At 38.5% G+C, this 27159-nt stretch overlaps 1 protein-coding gene across 1 annotated transcript in view; it reads right to left on the bottom strand.

The window, feature by feature from the left end:
- The window catches only part of dcma (decima), a 381550-nt gene extending 356953 nt beyond the window's left edge, over positions 1-24597 (bottom strand). Inside the window, exons 1-2 of the mRNA XM_070099808.1 lie at positions 24494-24597; positions 14161-15172 (exon numbers count right to left, since the gene is read on the bottom strand). Coding sequence (XP_069955909.1) covers positions 14161-14226 — 66 coding nt within the window. The 5' untranslated portion in view covers positions 14227-15172; positions 24494-24597. The remainder of the gene's footprint in view (positions 1-14160; positions 15173-24493) is intronic.
- Between the last annotated feature and the right edge of the window lie 2562 nt (positions 24598-27159).

Here is a 27159-nt window from a genome sequence, read left to right on the forward strand (position 1 = left end):
TGCATCTGCCTCTGTTCCTCCAGTCAACATTATGGCCCTTGAAGGGCGGGTGGCTTGATGCTGGTGAGTGGCCCTTGAAGGGCGGGTGGCTTGATGCCTGTGAGTGGCCCTTGAAGGGCGGGTGGCTTGATGCTGGTGAGTGGCCCTTGAAGGGCGGGTGGCTTGATGCTGGTGAGTGGCCCTTGAAGGGCGGGTGGCTTGATGCTGGTGAGTGGCCGTTGATCTTGGGAACCGCTGTTACCACTTTCTGCCTCCTTTCAGCCCTGTTTACCTCTTATTCTCCCCTTTGTTCTCTTGTTCTTCTTTCTCCCTTGTTCTCTTGTTCTCTCATTCTCACATGTTCTCTCTTGTTCTCTTTTTAACTTGTTCTTTTTTTCTCTCTGGTTATCCTTTGTTATCTGTTGTTCGGCCTTATTTTCCTTTGTTCCCTCTTATACTTTCTTGTTCTCTCGTGTTTTCCTAGCCCCTTATTCCTCTCTTCTCTGATTCTCTTTCTCCTCGTCCCTCAGCTATTCTTTCTCTCTGCCTTCCTTTTTCTCCTCTCTGTTTTCCACTCTCTTCTTTCCCCTTCTGCCTCTTTTCTTCCCCATTTTTTCTCATCTCAGCTCATTTTCCCTCTCTTCGTTACTTTCTCCTCTTATCGCCTGCCTCTCCTCTTCCTCCCTCCCCTCAATGTTCCAGTCTGCCACTCCTTTTACCTCCTCTTTTTCTCCCCTTTTCTCCTCTCTTTCCTCCTTCCTCTTTTCTCCCCTCCTCCCTCCTCTCTTCAGTCTTCCTTCTCTCCGACTTAACAATAATTGAAAGTTGATGTGAGTATCGTGTTCTTGCCGGATACCTTCATCTGGCTTCCATGTTTTTCTTGTTCCAATATATTGCTCTTGTTGTCTTTGTGGCTTGGAGCCCATTTGTTTCTCGATGAAACTTGTTTTTGCTGTTCTTGTGCAGTTTTCTTTTGTTCATAGGTCGAGTATGTTGTTGTTCCCTTTCCTGATCCTGGTATTTATTTAATAAACTTTGTTAGTCACTGTGAAGTGCCTGTCTCTCAGTGTATATACACTGAGTGGTGTGTATTTCCCAGTGCATATATACACAGAGTGGTGTGAATCTCAGTGAATATACACCAAGTGGTGTGTATCTCTCATTGTGTATACACTGAGAGGTGTGTATCTCTCATTGCATGTAAACTGAGAGGTCAGTATCTTTCGGTGCATTTAAACAGAGAGATGTTTATCTCTCAGTATACATACACCTAAAAGTGTGTATATTTTAGTGCATATACTTCGAGAGATGACTTTCTCTCAGTGTATATACACCGCGACAAATGTATATCTCACTGTATATGCTCCGAGAGGTGTGACAGGGTATCTCTCCATGTATATACCGGAGACTATATCTTAATCCTAATTTAAAATATTAAAAGCCCCTTTGACTGGTGGTGTACCGGTGACGCGAAGTCTTAATGACTCTCGTGTACTTCACAAAATTTATCCCCAACTAAACCAACCAACTTATGGTATGTTTTTCTTTTCATACAGATGTTTAGGATATTTTTCCAGGTACAGGTGTAGTGGCGTAAACATGCTTGCATGTATAGCTTCTATTTTTGTCCCTGACATCTGCTTGCAGGCAAAGACAAACAAAAGTGTTGCTTATACCAGAAAATATCAGGGAGCATTTTTCTCTTATTTCCTCTCGTTGTTTATCATGATTTAATATTAAATGATATGAGCCCCATGGCTGTTTATGGTGGGTAGGATGGGCGTGATTAGTGGGTATTAATATTGTACTTGACTCGGTAGCGTTCTTGTACCTGCCAGGTCTGTTGTATATACCATTTACATAGGTCTTTCCAGTTCTCAGTTAGATATATATCTGTAATAGTATATCTTTCCTTCTCCCGTTCCTCAGGTTTTGGTATCTTTCAGTAATACAGTGTCTTCCCTCCTCACGTACTGTGCTCCACCTATATTCTGTTGGGGTGACTTATGATGGCAGCTTCTGGTTCTCGCATCGAAAGTTTCAGACCAAGTGGCGCTATAGATCAAAAGTTGAGGTCTAGACTGGGACACTGTTAGCCCCTCTTGAAATTTGTTGCTTTCAATGGTAGATTTTCGAGTCTACTAGAAATTTGCAGGGACCAATTGTTAACCTTGAGTTTAACTACAAATTTATAAGTCACCAATGTATATTTTGGCCTCGCCAGTGTGTTGTTTACGTCACCTGAGATTATTATCTCATTTCTCTTTTTTTTTGAGGGCTCCCTCTAGGAAATTTTGGATCTGATCGGGTTACTGAAATTTCTTGGAAAGGTTTGAAACTTATTTGAAAGCTGTGGACCCACCTAAACTCTTAATGAAGATGGAGAAAATAGCGATACAATCAAAAATGTTATCTAAGCATGTTCACATTTTTAACTGGCTGTCTCACAAACCCTTTCGTCTTCCAGCCGATAGAGAATACGTGACCATAGGACACTGAGCTTTCGAAAACATTGATAGATAAATTTCCTGAAGTTTAATGTTCCCATTAATTTTATGTGTCCTTAAATAAGTTGAGAGCAAAAAAAGGTGTGGGTTATGATAGCCTTCCATTGTACAATTATCCAAGAATGAGATAAATGACTGACAGCTACAGGGAGAATAGCAATGCCAGGCAGACATTACTATGGATGGGGTACTTGCCAGTAGCATTTGTAAATAATACCGAGATGATTTGGTAGTAGTAGTTACATTGTGCTTTTCGAACGAGACCAACCTAACTGGCTTGATCAGTAATAAAGGAATAGGTTATAACTTAGTGAAAAAATCTACTTGGGCAAATAAAGTTGCATAAATAACTGTTTATTAAAGGCCAAATAAATTTAGACTGAAAAAAAATTATTGAATTACATGGTCTGTCATACGTTGGAAGGGAAGTATGCCAAACATGAGGAAGTCAGTGACATCATCAAGCGAAGTTTCGCCACAGCCCGTTACCCAGCAAAACGGGAATCTCAGGTAATGAAGTCTGACGGAAGCCAAAAGCATCCAGATGGAGTCACTATGCTACCCTGGAAGGATGGTAAGCAGATTGGATGGGACTACACCTGTGCCTCTGTACACAGGTGTAGTCCCATACTCTGAAGCCGAAGAAGGTGGGGCCGCCAGTTTCATGGAAACCCCGTAAGATCGAGAAATACAGAGAGCTGCCACCTTGCTATAACTTCGTCCCAGTAGGGTCAGAAACCCTCGAACCATGGGACAAATGTGTTCTAAGATGCCTCCAAACGTTAGGTGAAGAAACTCATCACGGAAACCAAGGACCCTAGAGTGGTCAGCTTCCTCTCTCAGAGATTCAGTGTTGCTATTATTACCAACATTCTTCATTAAAAAATCTTCCCTGTTTACTTGCATCATCTGTCTTCTGTCATCTATTCTCTCTACCGTCTAAATACGACCTCCTTTCGTAACCCCGTCTATTAGAGACATGTGATTTATGTCTGTCAGCAGACCAGAATACATCAGAGAAATTAAGGTAATTAGCCATCTCAGTCACTAATTACTTTATTATAGCACGCAGCATTTCAGATCATTAGCTTGCTGGGTGCAATATTTAGGCTCATATTGACATGCAGCACTAAAAACCTTAGCAATGATGTTAATCTTAATAACAATAACAATGACAGTTACGTAAATATTATTTATATTAGTAATAAAAATATAATAATAATAATACTTATAACAATAAATATGAGTGTGTGTGTGTGTGTGTGTGTGTGTGTGTGTGTGTGTGTGTGTGTGTGTGTGTGTGTGTGTGTGTGGAGGTTTAGGCTTTATTGACGCCTGTCTGGCGTAGCAATTAATTACCAGGCAAATTAGAGAACCCTCCGGGGAAATGTTTGCCACAGGAGTAAAATTGCTCCTTTGGTTGATATTAGGAGCATTTAGGCATTTGCAAAACGTGTGTTTGTGTGTGTGTAGGGGAGGGGCTGCTTGTAATCACCTATTTCTGGTTGCAAAGGGTCGAGTCACAGCTCTGTGTTGTGTGTGTGTCTGTGGGGATGGGAAGGGTTGTTCATGCTTGTTAAATCGAATTTGCCCACCTGGTATATTTCGAAAGCCTTCAAATATTCATTCTAAATACAACTTTACTTAAATCTTTCTGGCCAGAACGAGAGTAAGATATTTCTCGGAAATAATGTATTTCACAGGAGAAATACCTTTCACAGATATTCAATAATTACAAATATATTTAAGCTAACCTAAGATTGGTTTGGAAGAATTGAAATATATTATAGAATGTAAAAATTATCGACTTTAGATAAAGATGTTACTCTCCGCGGAGAATAATGTCAGGACAAATAATTCTCGTGACTCTACCTCTCTCTTTTTCCCATATATGTATATATATATATATATATATATATATATATATATATATATATATATATATATATATATATATATATATATATATATATATATATATATACATATATGCAATAAGATCACAGTAAACAGGTGATTTCAGAATATGCAAAACAACCACTCTGAAAGAATAGAGAAATTCCAAGCGCTTTCGTGACTACTCACATTATCCAGGAACTATGAAAGTAAAGCATCCAAGGAAGCTATATAAGGGGTCTGGCCATCACCTCACAATCAGATCCCACAACGGTTAAACACCTGACGCGCGCCGACCCAACTTGGATAGGTCCTTTGCACAACTCACCCACAAACTATTCTACCCAAGAAAATTTAAAAATTATTATTTGTCCAGTGTATTATTAAATTCTTCCCTAATTCTATTAATTATAAATGGATCTAATTTATATAAACCAAAGGAAATATTCATATTATTGTCAAAACTGCTTTTTATGAAACAAGATTCAATTATATTCCTGTCGACCATGGACTTGCTTGATACTACTTTCTCAGTTTTGACAATAATATGAATATTTCCTTTGGTTTATATAAATTAGATCCATTTATAATTAATAGAATTTGGGAAGAATTTAATAATACACTGGACAAATAATAATTTTTAAATTTTCTTGGGTAGAATAGTTTGTGGGTGAGTTGTGCAAAGGACCTATCCAAGTTGGGTCGGCGCGCGTCAGGTGTTTAACCGTTGTGGGATCTGATAGTGAGGTGCTGGCCAGACCCCTTATATACCTTCCTTGGATGCTTTACTTTCATAGTTCCTTGATAATGTGAGTAGTCACGAAAGCGCTTGGAATTTCTCTATTCTTTCACAGTGGTTGTTCTGCATATATATATATATATATATATATATATATATATATATATATATATATATATATATATATATATATACATATACATATACATATACATATATATATATATATATATATATATATATATATATATATATATATATATATATATATATATTATTGTAACCACAAACAAGTGGTATTTAATCAATAACAACACTGCGACTAGCCGGGGGATCGAATTCGTGTTGTTCCAGCCCGCCCTGTGGTGAGCGAAAATTCACGACCCTCTAACCCAGAGAAGGGAACTGAAGGAGAAAGATGAATGGGGAAAAGAGGGTTGAGGACTCAGAGGAACGGAGAAAGGAAGTGAGGTCAGCAGTGGAGTCTCGGAACGGCTGGAGGATAGGATGTAAATTTCTCCACTGGCCAATTTCCGTGGTGGTGATGTTGTGTTGGTCGTGATCCAGACTCCACAACACACAGCAGTTTCTGTGTGTATGTATGTGTGTGTGTGTGTGTGTGTTGGTCCTTGTATATTCCAGGACCGAAGCTGTAACCATTTAGCCACAGAACTTTCATCTGAACGATTATATAACCACGGATCAAGTTCCCTCTCGGCATGACGTCTCATTCTGTCTATCTCTCTCTCTCTTTCTCTCTCTCTCTCTCTCTCTCTCTCTCTCTCTATATATATATATATATATATATATATATATATATATATATATATATATATATATATATATATATATATATATATATATATATAGAGAGAGAGAGAGAGAGAGAGAGAGAGAGAGAGATAAACAGATAGCAAGATAGACAGATATAAATAGATACACACATAAATTCACTAACATTAATAATTGCAGAAGCATAAGTAAATATATTACAACCAGCGTCTTCTTAAAATTTCATTGTTTAATCAAATAATGAATGTACGACATTCAAGATCTGAAAGCCCTTTCAAAATTTATTTCCAAGGATAAAATACAGACTTTTAATTAGGAATGGCTATTGTTGACATTTCAGCTGTCGAGAGTAATAACTATTTACCATTTTGATAATTAGGTAAGCAACAACTCAGCAGAGATTATTGAACATAAAATTTTAGGAAATAGTAAGCAGTGGGAAATTGTGGTAAGGTTGTAGGTGGGGAGATGAGGAGGTTTGAGGTTATGTTGTAAAAGTTAGTAAATATGGAAGGAGGTGGGGTAGAGGAAACTGGTAGACTCGTGTAGAATCCACACACAAGTCTCCTTTTCCATCACATATGCAATATTTTCCTCCTCTCACTAGTCTAAAAAAAAACTTGTATTCAGCTAATTATGGTTACAGGGGTCGAGTCATAGCTCCTGGCCCCGCCTCTTCACTTGTCGCCACTAGGTCCACTTTCTCCCTGCTCCATGAGCTTTATCATACCTCTTTTTAAAGCTATGTATGGATCTTGCCTCTACTACATCACTCTCCAGATTATTCCACTTCCTGACAACACTATGACTGAAGAAATACTTCCTAACATCCCTGTAACTCATCTGAATCTTCAGCTTCCAGTTGTGACCCCTTGTTGCTGTGTCACATCTCTGAAACATTCTGTCCAAACACACACATACACACACACACACACACACACACACACACACACACACACACACACACACACACACACACACACACACACACAATAAATATATCTTGATACACTTCTTGAAGACAAGTTTAACTTCATGATGCAACACTTTAGACGTGAACTTAAACCTTCACAAGACCCTCAGGAAGTCTATCTCAGAAATTATTGATTACATTCTTCAACTTTGAAGGAGCATCCGTCTTTTCAATCTCTTCGTAAACTGTTTTTTTCCCAAGCTTATGTTATTCTTACAGTTATATCTTCTTCTTCTTATTCTTTTTGTTGTTGTTTTCGTTGCTGTTGTTGTTGTTTTTCTTCTTTTTCTTCTTAGTCTTCTCTATTTCCTTCTCAGACTTCTCCTCACAAAGTATTATTACATAAAGACGCCTAACTCTCTCACATACTCCTGACTTAATCCTATATATTTCTCCCCATTGAAACTCTCCTATCTCCCCCTACATAATCTTTGTTTCACTTAGATCCAGAACATCCAGATTCTTTTCATTCACAACATTAGCAATCATCTATTTCTTATTATCTTCACTACATCCACGGACATTCAAACATCCCAGCTGTATAAAGTTTTTCTTCTTATTTTTAGTAATTTATACAGGAGAAGGGGTTACTTGCCCAAGCAACGCATGTTGCTTTACCTGCTTTTCTGTCTTCGTGTTTGGCTTCCAGTGCATTAGTCAAGAAGATTGTTCCCGAACGCTTGAGAGACATGGTTGGAGCTCAAGACCCCAGGTTTACTGAAGCAGCGATTCGGTGGGACACCCTTACAGATTCCTCCAGTAGACCAGCTCCTCCCAAACAGCACAAACAGTCCCACTGGGACAAACCGATCATGGAAAAAATCGCCAACACAATGGTCTCCAACGCCTCAGGAAAGGACAAAGCTCGTCTCCTGGCAGTGAAGGCACCACACTCAGGAGATTTCCTGTTTGCTGTTCCCAATTCCTCCTTGGGCACTCGACTAGACCCACAGGCCATTCGGATTGGTGTTGCTCTTCGCCTAGCCGCCCCCATCCTCACCGAACATAGGTGTATTTGCGGCAGGGCGACAGCTGATCAATTCGGACTTCATGGTCTCGTGTGTCACACAGCAGAAGGGAAGTATGCCAGGCATGAGGAGGTCAATGACATCATAAAGAGAAGCCTCGCCACAGCCCGTTGCCCAGCTCAACGGGAACTCCAAGTGCAGAGGTCTGACGGAAGTCTAAAGCGTCCTGATGGAGCCACTATGCTACCTTGGAAGGATGGAAAGCAGATTGCCTGGGATTACACATGTGCCGCCACATTGGCAGACACCTACTTGACATACTCCGTAGTGGAAGGGGGTGGAGCTGCCAGCCACAGGGAGACTCAGAAGATCCGCAAATATGAAGACCTTCCCCCTTGCTATAACTTCATCCCAATAGGGTCGGAGACCCTTGGAGCATGGGGCAAGTGTGCCTCTTTCAGAGACTCAGTGTTGCGATCCAGAGAGGCAATGCCTGCAGCATTCTGGGCACGCGGCCCACCGCCGGGGAGCTGGACGAAGTATTCGAGATGTAGCTCTGAGTTACCTATGTTGTTTTACTTTGTATCATATTTTTGTGAATGTTTTGTCAATGTATTTTGTCTTTAAATAAAATATATATATATAATATAGGGGGTGGTAGGAGAAAATTCTCAAACAGCTTCAGGGAGAATCTTGAGTTTTCCCTGAAGCAAGTTTATTCTTTTCTCTGAGGATGAGGGTCCCTATAACAGTTCTAGAGGTGGTACCTCCCTATATTATATATATATATACATATATATATATATATATATATATATATATATATATATATATATATATATATATATATACATATATATATATATATATATATATATATACATATATATATATATATATATATATATATATATATATATATATATATATATATATATATATATATATATATATATATATATATATATATATATATATGCTTAAATAGCAACGCTCATCTTGCCATATAGGACTAGTGAAAATTTGTGTATGCAGTAATTTCGCCAAAATCGTTCTGAACCTAACGAAAAAAATATATTTGACTGTGTTTGTTTAGTATTAAATTATTGTAAACAAATTTAAAATATATATAGTTGGGTTAGGCTAAAATAAATTGTTCTTGTTGTAATAAGGTTAGGTAAGTTTTCTAAGATTCTTTTGGTGCAAAATTAAAAAATTTTACATTAACATTAATTAAAAAAATATAACTTTAAACGTATAAGAGAAAATTATCGAAAGGACTTAATTTTAAAGGAGTTTTTGCTAATTGACCAGTTTTTCATATTCGGCACGACTTATATATATATATATATATATATATATATATATATATATATATATATATATATATATATATATATATATATATATATATATATATATATATATATATATATATATATATATATATTCGTTCTCTTACACATTATTCCCTCTTCATAATTGTTTCTTTTTTTATCATTCAATTATTTTCTTATCTCAATTCCCATACCTCATTATATTATCTTTCCTCATCAATTATCGTTGAATTTATCATACTCCTTATAGCTTTTTCCATCACATCTGACTATTATTAACCCGGTTTATCAGTGACCACTTACTGCCAGGCTACCTGGGCCGTCAAGAGAGACTGGTGTCAGCGTAAGTAAGATGATCTATGTGACATGTGGCTACGCCTTGCATTGATGGATATTAAAGATGCGTAGTACAGGGCAGGACTTTATTATAGACGATATTTGGCGGAGGAATGAACCATGATGAAGCTCAGTCTTGTGCTGAACGTTGTCTCTATACCTCTTTGTCGGCTCGATAAAATGAGGAAGAAACGTATTCAGAATAAAGTTAACTGGGTGTGGTCGTGTCTTTTGCATCAGCAGTGGTATAGGCTGAAAATTGGTAGCTTTAAGATGTTTTGAGTTTTGAAAGCGTTTATTAAACAATTTTTTCACCCATAATGTGGGTTTTATCATGTGCCTGATAAAGCTCCATAGTGAGTGATAAAGCTCCATAGTGAGTGATAAAGCTCCATAGTGAGTGATAAAGCTCCATAGTGAGTGATAAAGCTCCATAGTGAGTGATAAAGCTCCATAGTGAGTGATAAAGCTCCACAGTGAGTGATAAAGCTCCATAGTGAGTGATAAAGCTCCATAGTGAGTGATAAAGCTCCACAGTGAGTGATAAAGCTCCATAGTGAGTGATAAAGCTCCATAGTGAGTGATAAAGCTCCATAGTGAGTGATAAAGTTCCATAGTGAGTGATAAAGCTCCACAGTGAGTGATAAAGCTCCATAGTGAGTGATAAAGCTCCATAGTGAGTGATAAAGCTCCATAGTGAGTGATAAAGCTCCATAGTGAGTGATAAAGCTCCATAGTGAGTGATAAAGCTCCATAGTGAGTGATAAAGCTCCATAGTGAGTGATAAAGCTCCATAGTGAGTGATAAAGCTCCATAGTGAGTGATAAAGCTCCACAGTGAGTGATAAAGTTCCATAGTGAGTGATAAAGTTCCATAGTGAGTGATAAAGCTCCATAGTGAGTGATAAAGTTCCATAGTGAGTGATAAAGCTCCATAGTGAGTGATAAAGTTCCATAGTGAGTGATAAAGCTCCATAGTGAGTGATAAAGTTCCATAGTGAGTGATAAAGCTCCACAGTGAGTGATAAAGTTCCATAGTGAGTGATAAAGCTCCATAGTGAGTGATAAAGTTCCATAGTGAGTGATAAAGTTCCATAGTGAGTGATAAAGTTCCATAGTGAGTGATAAAGTTCCATAGTGAGTGATAAAGCTCCATAGTGAGTGATAAAGTTCCATAGTGAGTGATAAAGCTCCATAGTGAGTGATAAAGTTCCATAGTGAGTGATAAAGCTCCATAGTGAGTGATAAAGTTCCATCGTAGGTTACAAATTATGAAGCTCCTCTATATAAGGAAAACCATCAACAATGAAGACCTTTCCACACACATCGGGGTCAGGAGCTGTGACTCGACCCCTGCAACCTCAACTAGGTGAGAACACACACACACACACAGATATATATATATATATATATATATATATATATATATATATATATATATATATATATATATATATATATATATATATATATATGTCGTGCCGAACAGGCAGAACTTGCGATCTTGGCTTAAATAGCAACGTTCATCTTGCCATATAGGACAAGTGAAAATTTGTGTATGCAGTAATTTCGCCAAAATCATTCTGAACCTAACGGAAAAAATATAATTCACTTTGTTTGTTTAGTATTAAATTATTGTAAACAAATCTAAAATATATTTAGCTGGGTTAGGCTAAAATAAATTGCTCTTGTTATAACAAGGTTAGGTAAGTTTTCTAAGATTCTTTTGGTGCAAAATTAAAAAATTTTACATCAACGTTAATGAAAAATATATATCTTTAAACGTATAAGAGAAAATTTCAGAAAGGACTTAATTTTAAATGAGTTCTTACTAATTGACCAGTTAGCAGGACTCAAACCCACTACAGCAAGGCTGGCAAGGTTCCCAAGTAACGCTCAACACCACTCGGCCACAAATGCCACAACCTGGGTAGCCTGGTTTACAAACCATGTTTCTTCCCAGCCCGTGCACATCAGTGAGCCTCAAGCATGGTTTCGAGCTAATTCATTCATGAAATAAATTGAAACTATGTAAAGGATCCCAAATTACTTCTAAGCGACAGCCTCTCACCTTCTACCAGACCTTCCTTCACTCACTGTAGACAGCTCCTAAGTCCCTTCATTACCCTGTGTATATTAGCGAAGCATCAGACTGGTTTAACGGGAAGGGTAGAGAAGCATTACTAATGGAAGATGAAGTGGATCTGAATGAATCTCTCTATTTTCTCGCATCATTGTTTCTGTTTCTTCTCATTTACTCGTTTTACGCCGTTTCCTTAAATTTACACCTTTTCCTTAACAGTTTGTTCCTCTTCTTTGAATCTGAAAATTCCTGGTTAAACTACAGCCTCTCTCCGTTTTTTTAATTCACGAATCGTATGATTTTTTTCATATTATATATTCTTCAAAAATTAATATATATTATCCTGAAGGCGCATATAAAATCATGTGGACCTTTATCACCGTCTTACCTAGCAGTTGTTTTTTTTATATTGTAATGTGTACATACTCATTTTCGAAGTTAATGGTTCAAGAAGCCTCAGGAGCCTCGATATTAATGCAGTTTTGACAAGGTAAATTGGAAGTTGATGGAGTATTTCTGGGTAGCGGTGTGATGAGAATTGTTCAATAACATTTCCTGTTTGTTGCCAAACTTCTTGCTGAAGTCGTTGATATTAATAATCATTGATGGTGATGTTATTGATGAAGGTGTCGTTGACGTTGATGTAGAGCCGTAATGAAAAAAAAACTCAAAAGAATATTGGTAAGTGGCTTCAAAAATGAACTTTGAATTAGTGTTAGAATTAGATAAACCTTCTACTTAAATTTAATCTAGATTTAATTTTTAAAGTCAAGTAATTCAGTGTGAATGAGATTATTATTATTATTATTATTATTATTATTATTATTATTATTATTATTATTATTATTAATCGTAGTAGTATTGGTACTAGTAACAGAAGAGGTATAAGCAGCAGTAGGTACAGGGGTAATAACAGTAGCAGTTGTAGTAGTAGTAACAGTAGTAGTAGTAACAGTAGTAGTAGTAGTAGTAATAGTAGTAGTAGTTGTAGTAATAGTAGTAGTAGTAGCAGTTGTAGTAGCAGCTGTAGTAATAGTAGTAGTAGTTGTAGTAATAGTAGTAGTAGTAGCAGTTGTTGTAGAAGTAGTAACAATAATAATAGCAACAGTAGTAGAAATAGAAGTAGAGGTAGTAGTAGAGATAATAACAATGGTAGAAATAATATCGTAATAGCAATAGTAGTAGTAGCAGTAGTAGTAATAGTTGTAGTACATTTACGGAAAATTATTAAACCCGTAGGTGTCATACAGGGCAATGGAAGGTAATCCTTGTACCAAGAGTCCCTCACCAATACTCTTTGTAAAAAGAGAGAGTCTCTCATCAACATTCCTTGTACGTAGAGTCCGTCACCACCATGAGGCACTCTCTTTCCTCCTTCCCTCACCTTGAAGGAAGAGTGAAGGAGAAAGAGGTAAGAATAAAAGATGCAGAGACACGAAGGGAACAAAGTTAATGACCCAACAAGGCCATTTAACCAAGCGATCCTGTCAGCCATTTCGTCGTCTCAATACAGCACCAGAGATGGACTGTAACGAGGGTGCACAAGCTTAAAAAAATAGCCAGCTTAAAGAAAGAGATGTCAGCAGTTTAAAAGTTTAAGCAAGCTTTCAGCTTTGTCAATGTCTCAATAAAGCTGTATATAGAGACGTCGAAGTATAAAAATTTGAGCGAGCTTTCAGCTTTATCATTGACTCAGTAAAGCTCTAGAAAGAGACGTATCAAAGTACAAGCAAACTTTCAACTTATCATTAGCTCCACAGAGCTCTACACAGAAAGAAACGTATTCACACTTTAAGATTGTTTTGCTCCAATATCTTTTTTACTCTACTGTATGAGGTACACTTCTAAATCTGTAATAAATGCTGATATTTAAACAGAAATCTTTACACAGACAGAAATCCGATTTGGGTTTATGAGCAACACAGAGACAGTTTTTCAAGTGGGATAAACCTTTAAATATATATATATATATATATATATATATATATATATATATATATATATATATATATATATATATATATATATATATATATATATATATATATTCATGCAATAAGATCACAGTAAACAAGTGATATCAGAATATGCAAAACAACCACTGTGAAAGGATATGAAATTCCAAGCGCTTTCGTGACTTCTCACATTATCAAGGAACTATGTTCCTTGATAATGTGAGTAGTCACGAAAGCGCTTGGAATTTCACTATCCTTTCACAGTGGTTGTTTTGCATATGTATATATTCATATTCATAAGACGAATATGTTGACAAACATAGTCAGAAAGAATGTTAATGGCATTCATCATTAATTTGTACCTGGTCTTGCAATTTTTTTTTTTTTAATTCTAATGAAAAGTTTTTTTCAAATATACAAATTTTAGCATTTTTAATCACAAGGTCGTGAGAACCAGGATGAATAGAATGATGAATAAGACGTATGTGCAGCACTTAGGCATCTTTAGTGACGAAACGTTTCGGCTGCGCAGCAGGCTTCATCAGTCGAATACAGAGGCGATTACAGTACGAGAGACAGTGGAATTGTTAACTTACCTTTGTGATCTTCTCGGTATTGTGGGCTCCGTCGTCATTACGGATCTCGTAACTGGACATAGTCATGATGGATGAATCTCTACGGTAACCGGCTACCAGACACACGCAAGCGGCCACGACCGGTTACCAGACACACCCAAGCGGCCACGACCGGTTACCAAACACACACAAGCGGCCACGAGCGGTTACCAAACACACACAAGCTGCCACGAGCGGTTACCGGACACACGCAAGCGGCCACGACCTGTTACCAGACACACACAAGCGGCCACTATCTTTCAGCTGCTTACCGAACCTTCACTCCTCGCACACTAACACAGCTACTCAGCAGCTATTCACTCTGTTTCACTTTAACATGTTACTACCTGTTTTTTTCCCTCTTGCCTTCAAGAGTAGGGCTTGTCTCTCGCGATTAGCGTACGGAGGACCGAGCCTCCACAACTGAATCATCCACAAGTTCAGAGGTCTATTAATGAACTAAATGGTTTAGTACTTTCCTTCAGTGTCAATCTTTCACTAATAACATTCATTTCCTCAACATAATTGACGCCATGTTTGCTTCTCTGTTTACGTCATGTTTGCTTCTCTGTTTAAACAAACAACAATAACTCCTCTTAAAAACTGTATTTACTTATTTTCATAACACAAATTTTTCATAATCATAATCAGCATTTGTTTCAAGCCTTTTTTTTTACATTATTTTTCACATATATTTGTTTACATAATTTTTAGGCACAATAATACATGAGGCACATCAATACCTGTGTCACCCTCGACGAACCTTAATTACTCTCCCCAACACACTTTTCTCCCAAATTTTAAAAAGGTGATGCAAAAACGGGGAGAAAACACAAGCCGAAGGGTTGAAGCATTTGTATTTTTTTTCTATCAACAATTGTCGGACGATAGACACACGCAAAGAAAAGGATCACATTCTGTTTTTATGAAGTTTCGTTCAGGAATTAAAGAGTTTAGAGGAGTGTTTGTGGCTGGGGAGAAACATGGTCGCTCTCTGAAAAGACAAGCAAGACATCGATTATCCATCCCTAGGTTCCGCTTCCCTCTGTTGCATTGCAACCTGGAATCTATATTATTGCAATAATGCTATACAGTACCAACAAGTAGCGACTACGTAGATTTCCCAGACGTTTCGCCTACACAGCAGGCTTCTCCACACTGAAAAATGGTATGGTAATACGGACAAGATGTGGAAAAAGTCCCCCGTGCTCATTTCAGGACATTTATTAGAGAAAACATTTCTCCACCACTGGCTTCTTTAGTCCTAAGCCACTAGTGGCGAAACGTTTCCTCTAATAAATGTCCTTAACTGTGCATAACTATCTTTCTCCACATATTCATATTCTCCAGGACTATGGAGCCAAGTTCGTCAAAACCAAGTCTTCGAAACTGCTGGACTGATCACATTGCTTTCACCTCTCCATTGCCTTTGCCATCTCCATATTTAGTTACCTATGTAGAGGCTTAATCAAGCTTACTAAAGCTATAATGAGAGAGAAACGTCGTCTATAACAACAGTTTCCTCTACAATAAGTGTCTTTCCGCGAAACGTGGAAATAATAAATTAATGAATAAGACACGTGAGCAATACTTAAGTATCTTTGCAGATGTTTCGCCCACACAGCAGCCGTCTTCAGTCGAATAAGTGGATAGTCTTATCTTCTAATTCGAATGAAGAAGCTTGGTGCGAGGGCGAAACGTGTTGCACATGTGTCTTATCCATCAAAATCAGTTACGAAAGACAAAGAATTAGTATCATTGAGGCTAGTAACATGACTCCTTTTCCAAGATGAAGTGACCCAATATGACCTAAGTAACATGACCCAAGTAACATGACCCAAGTAACATGACCCATGTAACATGACCCAAATAACATGACCCAAATAACATGACCCAAACAACATGACCCAAGTAACATGACCCAAATAACATGACGCGATAAAACAAGATCTTTGGTTTTGTTACTTGTAGCTTTGCTACTTGCGATTTTCTTGTGGTTTCGGTACTTGAGTTTTTTCCTCCACAACTGAATATAAAGGTTAGAAAACACTTGGACAGAGAACTGAATCATATATAAAATGAAACTTATATCTCTTTTTGCAGTAGATGAGTCTGAGAAAGGTTTCTCATTGAACTAGAAATACACAGAAATATGAGTGGAAATGTACACTGTCTCTCATTGTTCTGTGCAAGTTTTTTCCCGGATGTCGTCACTCAGTATAACACTTTATTCCAGGCATAACTATATACCAGCCGAGAGAGATAAAGAGAGAGAGAGAGAGAGAGAGAGAGAGAGAGAGAGAGAGAGAGAGAGAGAGAGAGAGAGAGAGAGAGAGAGAGAGAGAGAGAGAGAGAGAGAGAGAGACAGAGACAGAGACAGACAAACAGACAGACAGAGACAGAAAGAGAAACATCCCTGTACCTCACTGCCACCAAGATGGGTATCCCTGGCTCGTGATAATCCCTCTCTCATATTTCACAGAAGGAAAAAACAAGAGGATTCCTTAAGAGACTTGATTGCTTTCGACCTCTCCGTCTCCTAGCTACGGAAGACAAAAAATCAATTACCCACTACAGGAATGCCGTTCATTGGGGTATAGATAATATCGTGAAGACAACAACGGTAATAACACTCCAGAAGGCAATTGTTTTGGTGTCTGGCTGCAAGAGGCGACCTCTGGACCAGACAGAAAGACACTAAGTGTCTCAGTGTGGGGAGGCTGTGGGCGTTAAAATCATATGGATCAGGCAGCGCCTGGGAAAATAGGTGGTAATGAGGTTTGATTCAAAAGGAGGATACGTTCAGTTACTTAAATTGAGGATAATTCACCGGCATCAAAGCACTTCTTGAAGAATAGTGGCTTGTTGATCCTTTTTTGACGGATCATGCTGGCATCAGCACCTTAAAATCGGTGGCGAATCATTGTGGCTTCTTAGTTTTTGGTATATATAATAACTAGTAACATCGGAATCCTTATTTTATATAACATTTCACCCACCACTGGAATTTCTGAATTACTTATAATGGTTTATTATGTGAGGAAAAGTTATACAAATAAAGGACTCCACAAGAGTGGTGTGTCTCTTATCAGCTGTTATCAGCTTATCAGTCTCATAACTTTTGTTTTGTCCAGCTCTTGTACTGGCTACTGTACCTTACATCCTCCTCTGTTGTGCATAACCTATTTTCATGTTTCGATGTTGTCCAGTGGTTTTTGGAGTGCTCTTTCGTTTCTGCTTTCTTGTATCACCCATAATGCCATAGGCATGAGCACTCCCTCTGGACACATTATGCTAATGGTACACAGTACCGACAAGTTGATGAATAAATGACATATTCAACAAGCGAATATCGTGCTGTGGAATTTCGCCAACCAGTATTTTTTTCATTTCAATGGACAAATTGCGTTCTAAAGACAGATTACATTTTGTCTGTGGAATCTATTCGTTGTACTGTAAAACCTACTGGTTGGCTAATCGTCTTCATAATACAGATGCCCAAGTGTTGCATATGTCTCTTATTCATCTGTGTCCAGTTCCTGGTGTAGCTCTCCGAGATCCTCCCGGAATGATGCTCATTCCTTCAGGATTATTATTCGTTTTTGTACGCTCATCTTCCTTCTTATGAGGCTATCAAGTTATTTCAGTTGTATTTTCGCTTTCGCTGCAAGGTTGTCTTTATTTTTATACTCTGTTTTTTTTCTATATGCTCATTACTGGAGACAGTGGAAGAAGTGAAAAGGTAATTTTGAGGTGTTCAGTCACTCAGTATTGATAGAAAGTGTTCAGTGCCTCAGCCTTGATGAACGGTGTTCAGTTACTCAGTCGTAATAGAAGGGGGTTCATTCCCTCCGACCTGATAGAAGGCGTTCAGTTCCTCAGCCTTGATTGGCATTTAAATTTTATATTCCTTGTTCTACTGAGTTCCCTGTCCTCACTGCTCAATATTTCCTCAGTAACTTCTTGATGTTGGTTAAGATGTTCCAGCAAGTCTGCTTGAGCAATGAACTATCTCTCTTTTCATGGCTTTTTAACCTGCACTGTTGTAAAATATATCTGGTCTCAGGTTTCAAACAATTATATCTCTCTGTGTCAGGTTAGCAGGTTCGTGATAGGACTCGTCCTCTTTGTCGTAATTGATACCCAGTGATTCAACTTACACTCCCGCATATTGTGATCCACTCATCAGTCCGTCTCCTCTGTCTCAGAAAATGGATAATGGTGTTTGAGGTGTATCTACTACACGAGGGTCATTAAGGGTGCATGACACCTGCTCACCACCATGCAAGAATTCATTATGTAAAGTAATAGGACACAAGTGCAACTAATGTGACATTTTATTGTGGCAACGTGTCGCTCTCCAAGAGAGCGAAACGTTGCCACAATAAAATGTCACATTAGTTGCACTTGTGTCCTTTTGCTTTACATATTGTCGGTAATTCTACCAACTTTATTACAAGAGTTCATTGATAATTAAAACGATATTAAACTCTCAGTGTATACAAACTGCTGAATCTCAAACCAGGGTATTAAACTAAGATTATATATATTTTCATACCTGAGGAGCAATTTTATATAATATATCTTAAATCACCAAAAAAGATACTTATAAACTTAAGTATTTTCTCTCTGCTAATTAATTTTTAATGGTAAAAAAATATTTCCTGAGTTCCAGTTAGAACATTTGTTATTGTCGTCTCATTGATCAATTATAGAAACTAATATATTTTCCCTTATTAACTTAGACCATTGATTCTATGGCTATTGTGTCTATAATAGTGAGAACAACCTAACAGGTATTTTCACTGAGGTAAAAACTTTGAGTAGCTTTAAATATAGGTTGGAAAGGTACACGAGTGAGTGTGGGTGGGTAGGAGTTGGACATGCCCACCATGGGTCAGTAGGCCTACTGCAGTATTCCTTCGTTCTTATGTAAATATTGCAGAAGGCGAACAACCCCATCAATTTTTTTTTTCAGCTAAACTTTGCAGTTCTGCAGCAAAATTCTCCTCAAATTAGAGGGATAATTATCACAATTTGTTATTAATAACAAAAGTAATAATTCCCTTGTTCCTCGAAGAATAACAAAAATAAATAACAGTGCGAACACTGGTAGTTAGTTCTTAAGAATAACTTAGAGTAAAACAACTGCCAGTTAACTAGGCATATTTTATATTATGCATAACTTTTGACTTCTACAACGTGACCTTGATGGATGACATTAAATTTAATGACGCTGTTTAATTTGTTGTGACCTCTTTAGTGTGTTGGGTGACCTTCATATAACTTTAACATGGCACTGACACTGATGGAAGATCTTTAACCTTAGGGTAACAATGATGGATGAGTTTTAACCTTCATAGAGAGACCCAGAGAGATGGGCTCTGACATTTTTGTGGCCCAGATGGATGACCTTTGAACTTGCGGATAAATGGTTCAGAGAACCGACAAGTTGATAAATTAGACACATGTGCAACACTCGGGTATCTTTATTGAGGAAACGTTTCGCCACACTCTGGCTTCATCAGTCCTATACGAAGGAGAATGGTTTAGATCAGGAATCTGAGGTAATCAGGTCATCAATTTTAGAAGATTGGTGGACTAAGGGACTGATTACCTCAAACTCTCTTGATCTTCATCATTCTAATTTGTATAGGACTGATGAAGTCACTGTGTAGCGAAACGTTACTTCAGCAAAGATACCCAAGTGTTGCACCTGTGTCTAATTTATCCTCGTTGAACTTAACGTGACTCTGATGGAAGGCGCTCATAACGTGATTGATGGAAGGCGCTCATAACGTGATTGATGGAAGGCGCTCGTAACGTGATTGATAGAAGGCGCTCATAACGTAACTAATGGAAGGCGCTCATAACGTAACTAATGGAAGGCGCTCATAACGTGATTGATGGAAGGCGCTCATAACGTGATTGATGGAAGGCGCTCATAACGTAACTAATGGAAGGCGCTCATAACGTAACTAATGGAAGGTGCTCATAATGTGACTAATGGAAGGCGCTCATAACGTAACTAATGGAAGGTGCTCATAATGTGACTAATGGAAGGCGCTCATAACGTAACTAATGGAAGGCGCTCATAACGTAACCAATGGAAGGCGCTCATAACGTAACTAATGGAAGGCGCTCATAACGTAACTAATGGAAGGCGCTCATAACGTAACCAATGGAAGGCGCTCATAACGTAACTAATGGAAGGCGCTCATAACGTAACTAATGGAAGGCGCTCATAACGTAACTAATGGAAGGCGCTCATAACGTAACCAATGGAAGGCGCTCATAACGTAACTAATGGAAGGCGCTCATAACGTAACTAATGGAAGGCGCTCATAACGTAACTAATGGAAGGCGCTCATAACGTAACTAATGGAAGGCGCTCATAACGTAACTAATGGAAGGCGCTCATAACGTAACTAATGGAAGGCGCTCATAACGTAACTAATGGAAGGCGCTCATAACGTAACTAATGGAAGGTGCTCATAACGTAACTAATGGAAGGCGCTCATAACGTAACTAATGGAAGGCGCTCATAACGTAACTAATGGAAGGCGCTCATAACGTAACAACGACAGATGACATTTAAAGTGGATCACTACGACCAAGTGGCTTGAGAATGTCAGATATACTTCACCTGAGTGTACATACTGAGAATATATACTGCGTATATACGCCCAGTCATCTTGTTAAAATGATAATGATGGAGTAAACTGAAGACATGATGGATTCCTCAATCATCTTCCCTCCCACTAGACCAATCAACTCACCCTCACTTCAATTCATTCATCCTCCCTCCCGCCCAGCTAAACCAGAGAGGGTTATACAGCATTTGTGAAATATGAGGTCTGGTCTCAGACCGGGCCGCGGGGGCGTTGACCCCAGAAAACCTCTCCAGGTATACTCCAGGTATGAGGTAATAGGTGATGAGCCAAGGAAGGGGAGAAGGGGTTCAGTTCCTCGTATCAAGAAAGCTTACTTACAGTCATTAAGTGGCCCATTTTTAAGTCACCATTGTTTATTCAACAGCTGTATTACCAGACATGCACAGACATCACAGATCAAATCCCACTCCGAAGTACATTTCAAATCATTCTTCAGAGTACAGACATTGTACTTCCCACCTCCACCCATCCTTCAGAGTACAGACATTGTACTTCCCACCTCCACCCATCCTTCAGAGTACAGACACTGTAGTTCCCACCTCCACCCATCCCTCAGGGTACAGACAGTGTAGTTCCCACCTCCACCCATCCTTCAGAGTACAGACACTGTACTTCCCACCTCCACCTATCCTTCAGAGTATAGACACTGTACTTCCCACCTCCACCCATGCCTCAGAGTATAGACATTGTACTTCCCACCTCCACCCATCCTTCAGAGTACAGACACTACTTCCCACCTCCACCCATCCTTCATAGTACAGACACTGTACTTCCCACCTCCACCCATCCTTCAGAGTACAGACACTGTAGTTCCCACCTCCACCCATCCTTCAGAGTGCAGACACTGTACTTCCCACCTCCACCCATACTTCAGAGTACAAACATTGTACTCCCCACCTCCACCCATCCTTCAGAGTACAGACACTGTAGTTTCCACCTCCATCCATCCTTCAGAGTACAGACACTGTAGTTCCCACCTCCACCTATCCCTCAGGGTACAGACAGTGTAGTTCCCACCTCCACCCATCCTTCAGAGTACAGACACTGTACTTCCCACCTCCACCCATCCTTCAGAGTATAGACACTGTACTTCCCACCTCCACCCATGCCTCAGAGTATAGACATTGTACTTCCCACCTCCACCCATCCTTCAGAGTACAGACACTACTTCCCACCTCCACCCATCCTTCATAGTACAGACACTGTACTTCCCACCTCCACCCATCCTTCAGAGTACAGACACTGTAGTTCCCACCTCCACCCATCCTTCAGAGTGCAGACAATGTACTTCCCGCCTCCACCCATACTTCAGAGTACAGACACTGTACTTCCCACCTCCACCCATCCTTCAGAGTGCAGACACTGTACTTCCCACCTTCACCCATCCTTCAGAGTACAGACACTGTACTTCCAACCTCCACCCATCCTTCAGAATGCAGATACTGTACTTCCAACCTCCAGCAATCCTTCAGAGTACAGACACTGTACTTCCCACCTCTCTCCATCGATCAGAGTACAGACGCTGTACTTCCCACCTCTCCCCATCCATCAGAGTACAGACACTGTACTTCCCACCTCTCCCCATCCATCAGAGTACAGACACTATACTTCTCAACTCTCCCCATCCATCAGAGTATAGACACAGTACTTCCCACCTCTCCTCATCCATAAGAGTATAGACACTGTACTTCTCACCTCTCCTAATTCATCAGAGTACAGACACTGTACTTTCCACCTTCAACCATCCATCAGAGTACAGACACTGTACTTCCCACTTTCAACCATCCATCAGAATACAGACACGGTACTTCCCACCTTCAGCCATCCATCAGAGTACAGACACTGTACCTCCCACTTTCAACCATCCATCAGAGTACAGACACTGTACTTCCCACCTCTACCCATCCATCAGAGTACAGACACTGTACTTCCCACCTTCAACCATCCATCAGGGTACAGACACTGTACGTCCCACCTCTCCCCATCCATCAGAGTACAGACACTGTACTTCCCACCTTCAACCATCCATCAGGGTACAGACACTGTACTTCCCACCTCTCCCAATCCATCAGAGTATAGACACTGTACTTCCCACCTCTCCCAATCCATCAGAGTATAGACACTGTACTTCCCACCTCTCCCATCCATCAGAGTACAGACACTGTACTTCCCACCTCTCCCCATCCATCAGAGTACAGACACTGTACTTTCCATCTTCAACCATTCATCAGAGTACAGACACTGTACTTCCCACCTTCAACCATCCATCAGAGTACAGACACTGTATTTCCCACCTTCAACCATCCATTAGAGTACAGGCACTGTACTTCCCACCTTCAACCATCTATCAGAGTACAGACACTGTACTTACCACCTTCGACCATCCATCAGAGTACAGACACTGTACTTCCCACCTTCAGCCATCCATCAGAGTACAGACACTGTACTTCCCACCTTCAACCATCCATCAGAGTACAGACACTGTACTTCCCACCTTCAACCATCTATCAGAGTACAGACACTGTACTTCCCACCTTCAGCCATCCATCAGAGTACAGACACTGTACTTTCCACCTTCAACCATCCATCAGAGCACAGACACTGTACTTCCCACCTTCAACCATCCATCAGAGTACAGACACTGTACTTCCCACCTTCAACCATCCATCAGGATACAGACACTGTACTTCCCACCTTCAACCATCTATCAGAGTACAGACACTGTACTTCCCACCTTCAACCATCCACCAGAGTACAGACACTGTACTTCCCACCTTCAACCATCCACCAGAGTAGAGACACTGTACTTCCCACTTTCAGAACACAAGTCCGGCTAGTCTGTTTCCCCAAATATTTTTATCACTGCAAAACATCACATCACATACATCACGAAAAATGGCAGATATAAAAATATACTCTGGTGAATTTAATATGCATTATATATATATATATATATATATATATATATATATATATATATATATATATATATATATATATATATATATATATATACAAACAATCGCAGACCTGCGATATTAACTAAGCAAGACAAGCCACGGGTTGGGGAAGTGGAAATTTTTAGCTCAAGTACTTTCACACTTCTCAGTGCGTCATCAGGAGCTATGCAATGTTGCAAGGCAGCAACTGAAGGAGTGAGGGGAAGTTTTCTGAGAGTAGCTCAGTTCGGGTTTGTAACCTTCCGCAGCCTTTCTCGGAAGGATAGCTCCTGATGACGCACTGAGAAGTGTGAAAGTACTTGAGCTAAAGATTTCCACCCCCCCGTGGCTTGTCTTACATTCTATCACACTTTTTTCATAATAGGAATTTCAGCACAAGCGTCAATCACTTGAAAATAATAATGATTAGTTACGTCACTTTAAGCATTAAAAATAAGGAAAATTTTGAGTTAAAGATTTGAACTATAAGATGCACTCAATATCACTGAAAACTTATCGTAGCTTTATCAGGAATACTGATTCCTCTTAAGCGATGAGTAGGAAAACTACAAATATCTCTTATCAGACTTAAACATTGTTGTAACATTTCACTCAGAACGTTGATCTGATTTCCATTTAATCCCCAGAAAGCTTAATGTATTTGCAGTAAGCACGTCCATAAATCATCAGTGAGTAACCAACTTGTCGCTAAGTATCCCCGAGGTTCAAGACGCGAGCGGTGAGCAGGGAGGGAGCGGAGCGGAGCGTAAGTGTGCATCCCTCCCCGCTGCCGGCCAGACACTGACTCTATCCTCTCTCCCTACTACCCCTCACAGGTGACTAGGGAGTCACCTTATGTTTTTATTGTAGTTTAAATGGCTTCCGTGAGAAAGAGGAGTTATGGCTGCCAAAACAAACTGTTAAAGATTTCGTACATAATATCAGGTGTCCATAAAGAGTTGATCTCATGAGTTTGTTTACAAATTTTCTTTCGAATCTTGGGTTTAAGATGTTAAAATTAATTCCGAGGTGTTAAATATACCTTTTTTAACGTATCAACACACATGATATATACACAGTGTGGTGTATACCTCTCAGTGTGTATATTCTGAGCGGTGTGTTTCTTCAGAGTATATACATGGAGAGGTGTATGTCTTAGTGTGTATACACAAAATTGCAAGTTTTCCAGAGTGAATACAGTAAGAAGTGTATGTCTTTCGGTGTATACATCCTGAGAGTTAAATTTAATCCCTACCTTAGTAATTAAGTATTATTAACTTGTGGTGAGCAAGTAACATACACCTTTGATGACCCTCGTTAAACAACCCACCAACATCAACCCATATCTACAAAAAAATGACTAGAAATGAGTGGTAAGAAACATGAATAATGGTTTGAGAGGAGGGAAACCAAGATACTGGAAATAGCAGAGAATTGTCCAAGCCTGACCTGTAACACGTCAGGTACAGTCTTTCCCAGACACATGCAATTTTTTTTTTAAGTAACGTGATGTTTCTTACCCTTTAAATCTATTAAGTTACCATTTTTTTCATAGGTAAAAATTATGATGGTTCGCATTTCCTCTTTATTGAGCGATAAGCAAAGGTGATTAATTTTAATGTCAGTTAATTGCAAGAAAGATAGGAATTAAAAGAGAGGGAGAAGGAGGGTGAGGACAGCGTGAAACAAGCTTTTATGCCACAAGACGGGCAGAAAGCAGCAACTTCACTCTGGCTGAACCTTTCTCCAGAACATCACTCCATCTGAGATCATATATACCCAGGATGACTCGAGTATGGAACACATTCGTACAGCATAATGATGTCAACGAGATAAAGTCAGTTGATCAAATAAAAATGCTGGCCCACAGATGGCTCCAACTTCATCCTGTTCCCTACTTGTATGTCTCATAACAATAAATATGCTTTCAAATGAGCTGATGTAGGTAACAGCTGTTAGCTTGTCAATAAAGTTAGGAATCCTTAACCTGTAAATAGCTTGTCAATAAAGCTAGGGATCCTTAACCTTGTCAAAAAAAAAAAGAGAGAGAGAAAGAAAGAGAGAGAGAGAGGGAGAGAGAGAAAAAGAGAGAAAGACAGAGAGAGAGAGAGAGAGAGAGAGAGAGAGAGAGAGAGAGAGAGAGAGAGAGAGACAGAGACAGAGAGAGAGAAAGAGGGAGGGAGGGAGGAACGAACTAATAGATGAAAGCAGACGTATGTTCGCATTCACTGTTCCGGTTTATATATTTTTCTCGCATTTGCTGCTTCCAAAGCCAGCAGAGATTACTTCACGCCAATGCTTTTTATTTACCCTTCCAGCGCTATGTCCATTCCTGCTTTTTCAGTCACATGCCAAATGAATCTCCCTTGAAAAATGAAGTCAACTGAGACATGAACAAAAAAAAAACAGACACGTCCGCAGAATCACATGAAAGCTACAAACAACAACACAGAGAAAGGATTAGGTAAGGTTAAGGTAGGGTTAGATTAGGTGAGGTTAAATTAAGGTTGGGTTAGATTAGGTAAAGTTACGTATCCCTACGGTACGTAGCGTTACGGAACGGTACGTTACAGAAAAATATTTAAACACACACACACACACAAAAATAATAATCCCACACAGTAAAAAAAACTGAAATAATCTAATATTTACATAATAATCAAGCCTCAGTATATTCTAAGACGTTCAACTAACCCTCTATTTAGAAATCAAACATTAGACGATGTTTCGGTCCCTCCTGGACCATTATCAAGTCATGAGGGAATCGAGGCTTGAAACAGACGAAAAACGTCCTCTACATTTTATTTTCATTATCAGGGCTGGGTGGGAATTATATTCATAAATGTATATCTGTGCATAGTTTCAAACCTGTGTATGTATACTCTAGTCTAGGATCTGACATCGCTCTTATCTTCCACTTATTATTATCTTTATTATTATTATTATTATTATTATTATTATTATTATTATTATTATTGCAATTATTATTATTATTATTATTATTATTATTATTATTATTATTATTATTATTATTATTATTATTGCTATTATTATTATTATTATTATTATTATTATTATTATTATTATTATTATTATTATTATTATTATTATTATTATTATTGCTATTATTATTATTATTATTATTATTATTATTATTATTATTATTATTATTATTGCTATTATTATTATTATTATTATTATTATTATTATTATTATTATTATTATTATTTTTATTATTATTATTATTATTATTATTATTATTATTATTATTATTATTGCTATTATTATTATTATTATTATTATTATTATTATTATTATTATTGCTATTATTATTATTATTATTATTATTATTATTATTATTATTATTA

The sequence above is a fragment of the Cherax quadricarinatus genome, chromosome 69 (assembly GCF_038502225.1).
Source record: "Cherax quadricarinatus isolate ZL_2023a chromosome 69, ASM3850222v1, whole genome shotgun sequence".
Lineage (NCBI taxonomy): Eukaryota > Metazoa > Arthropoda > Malacostraca > Decapoda > Parastacidae > Cherax > Cherax quadricarinatus.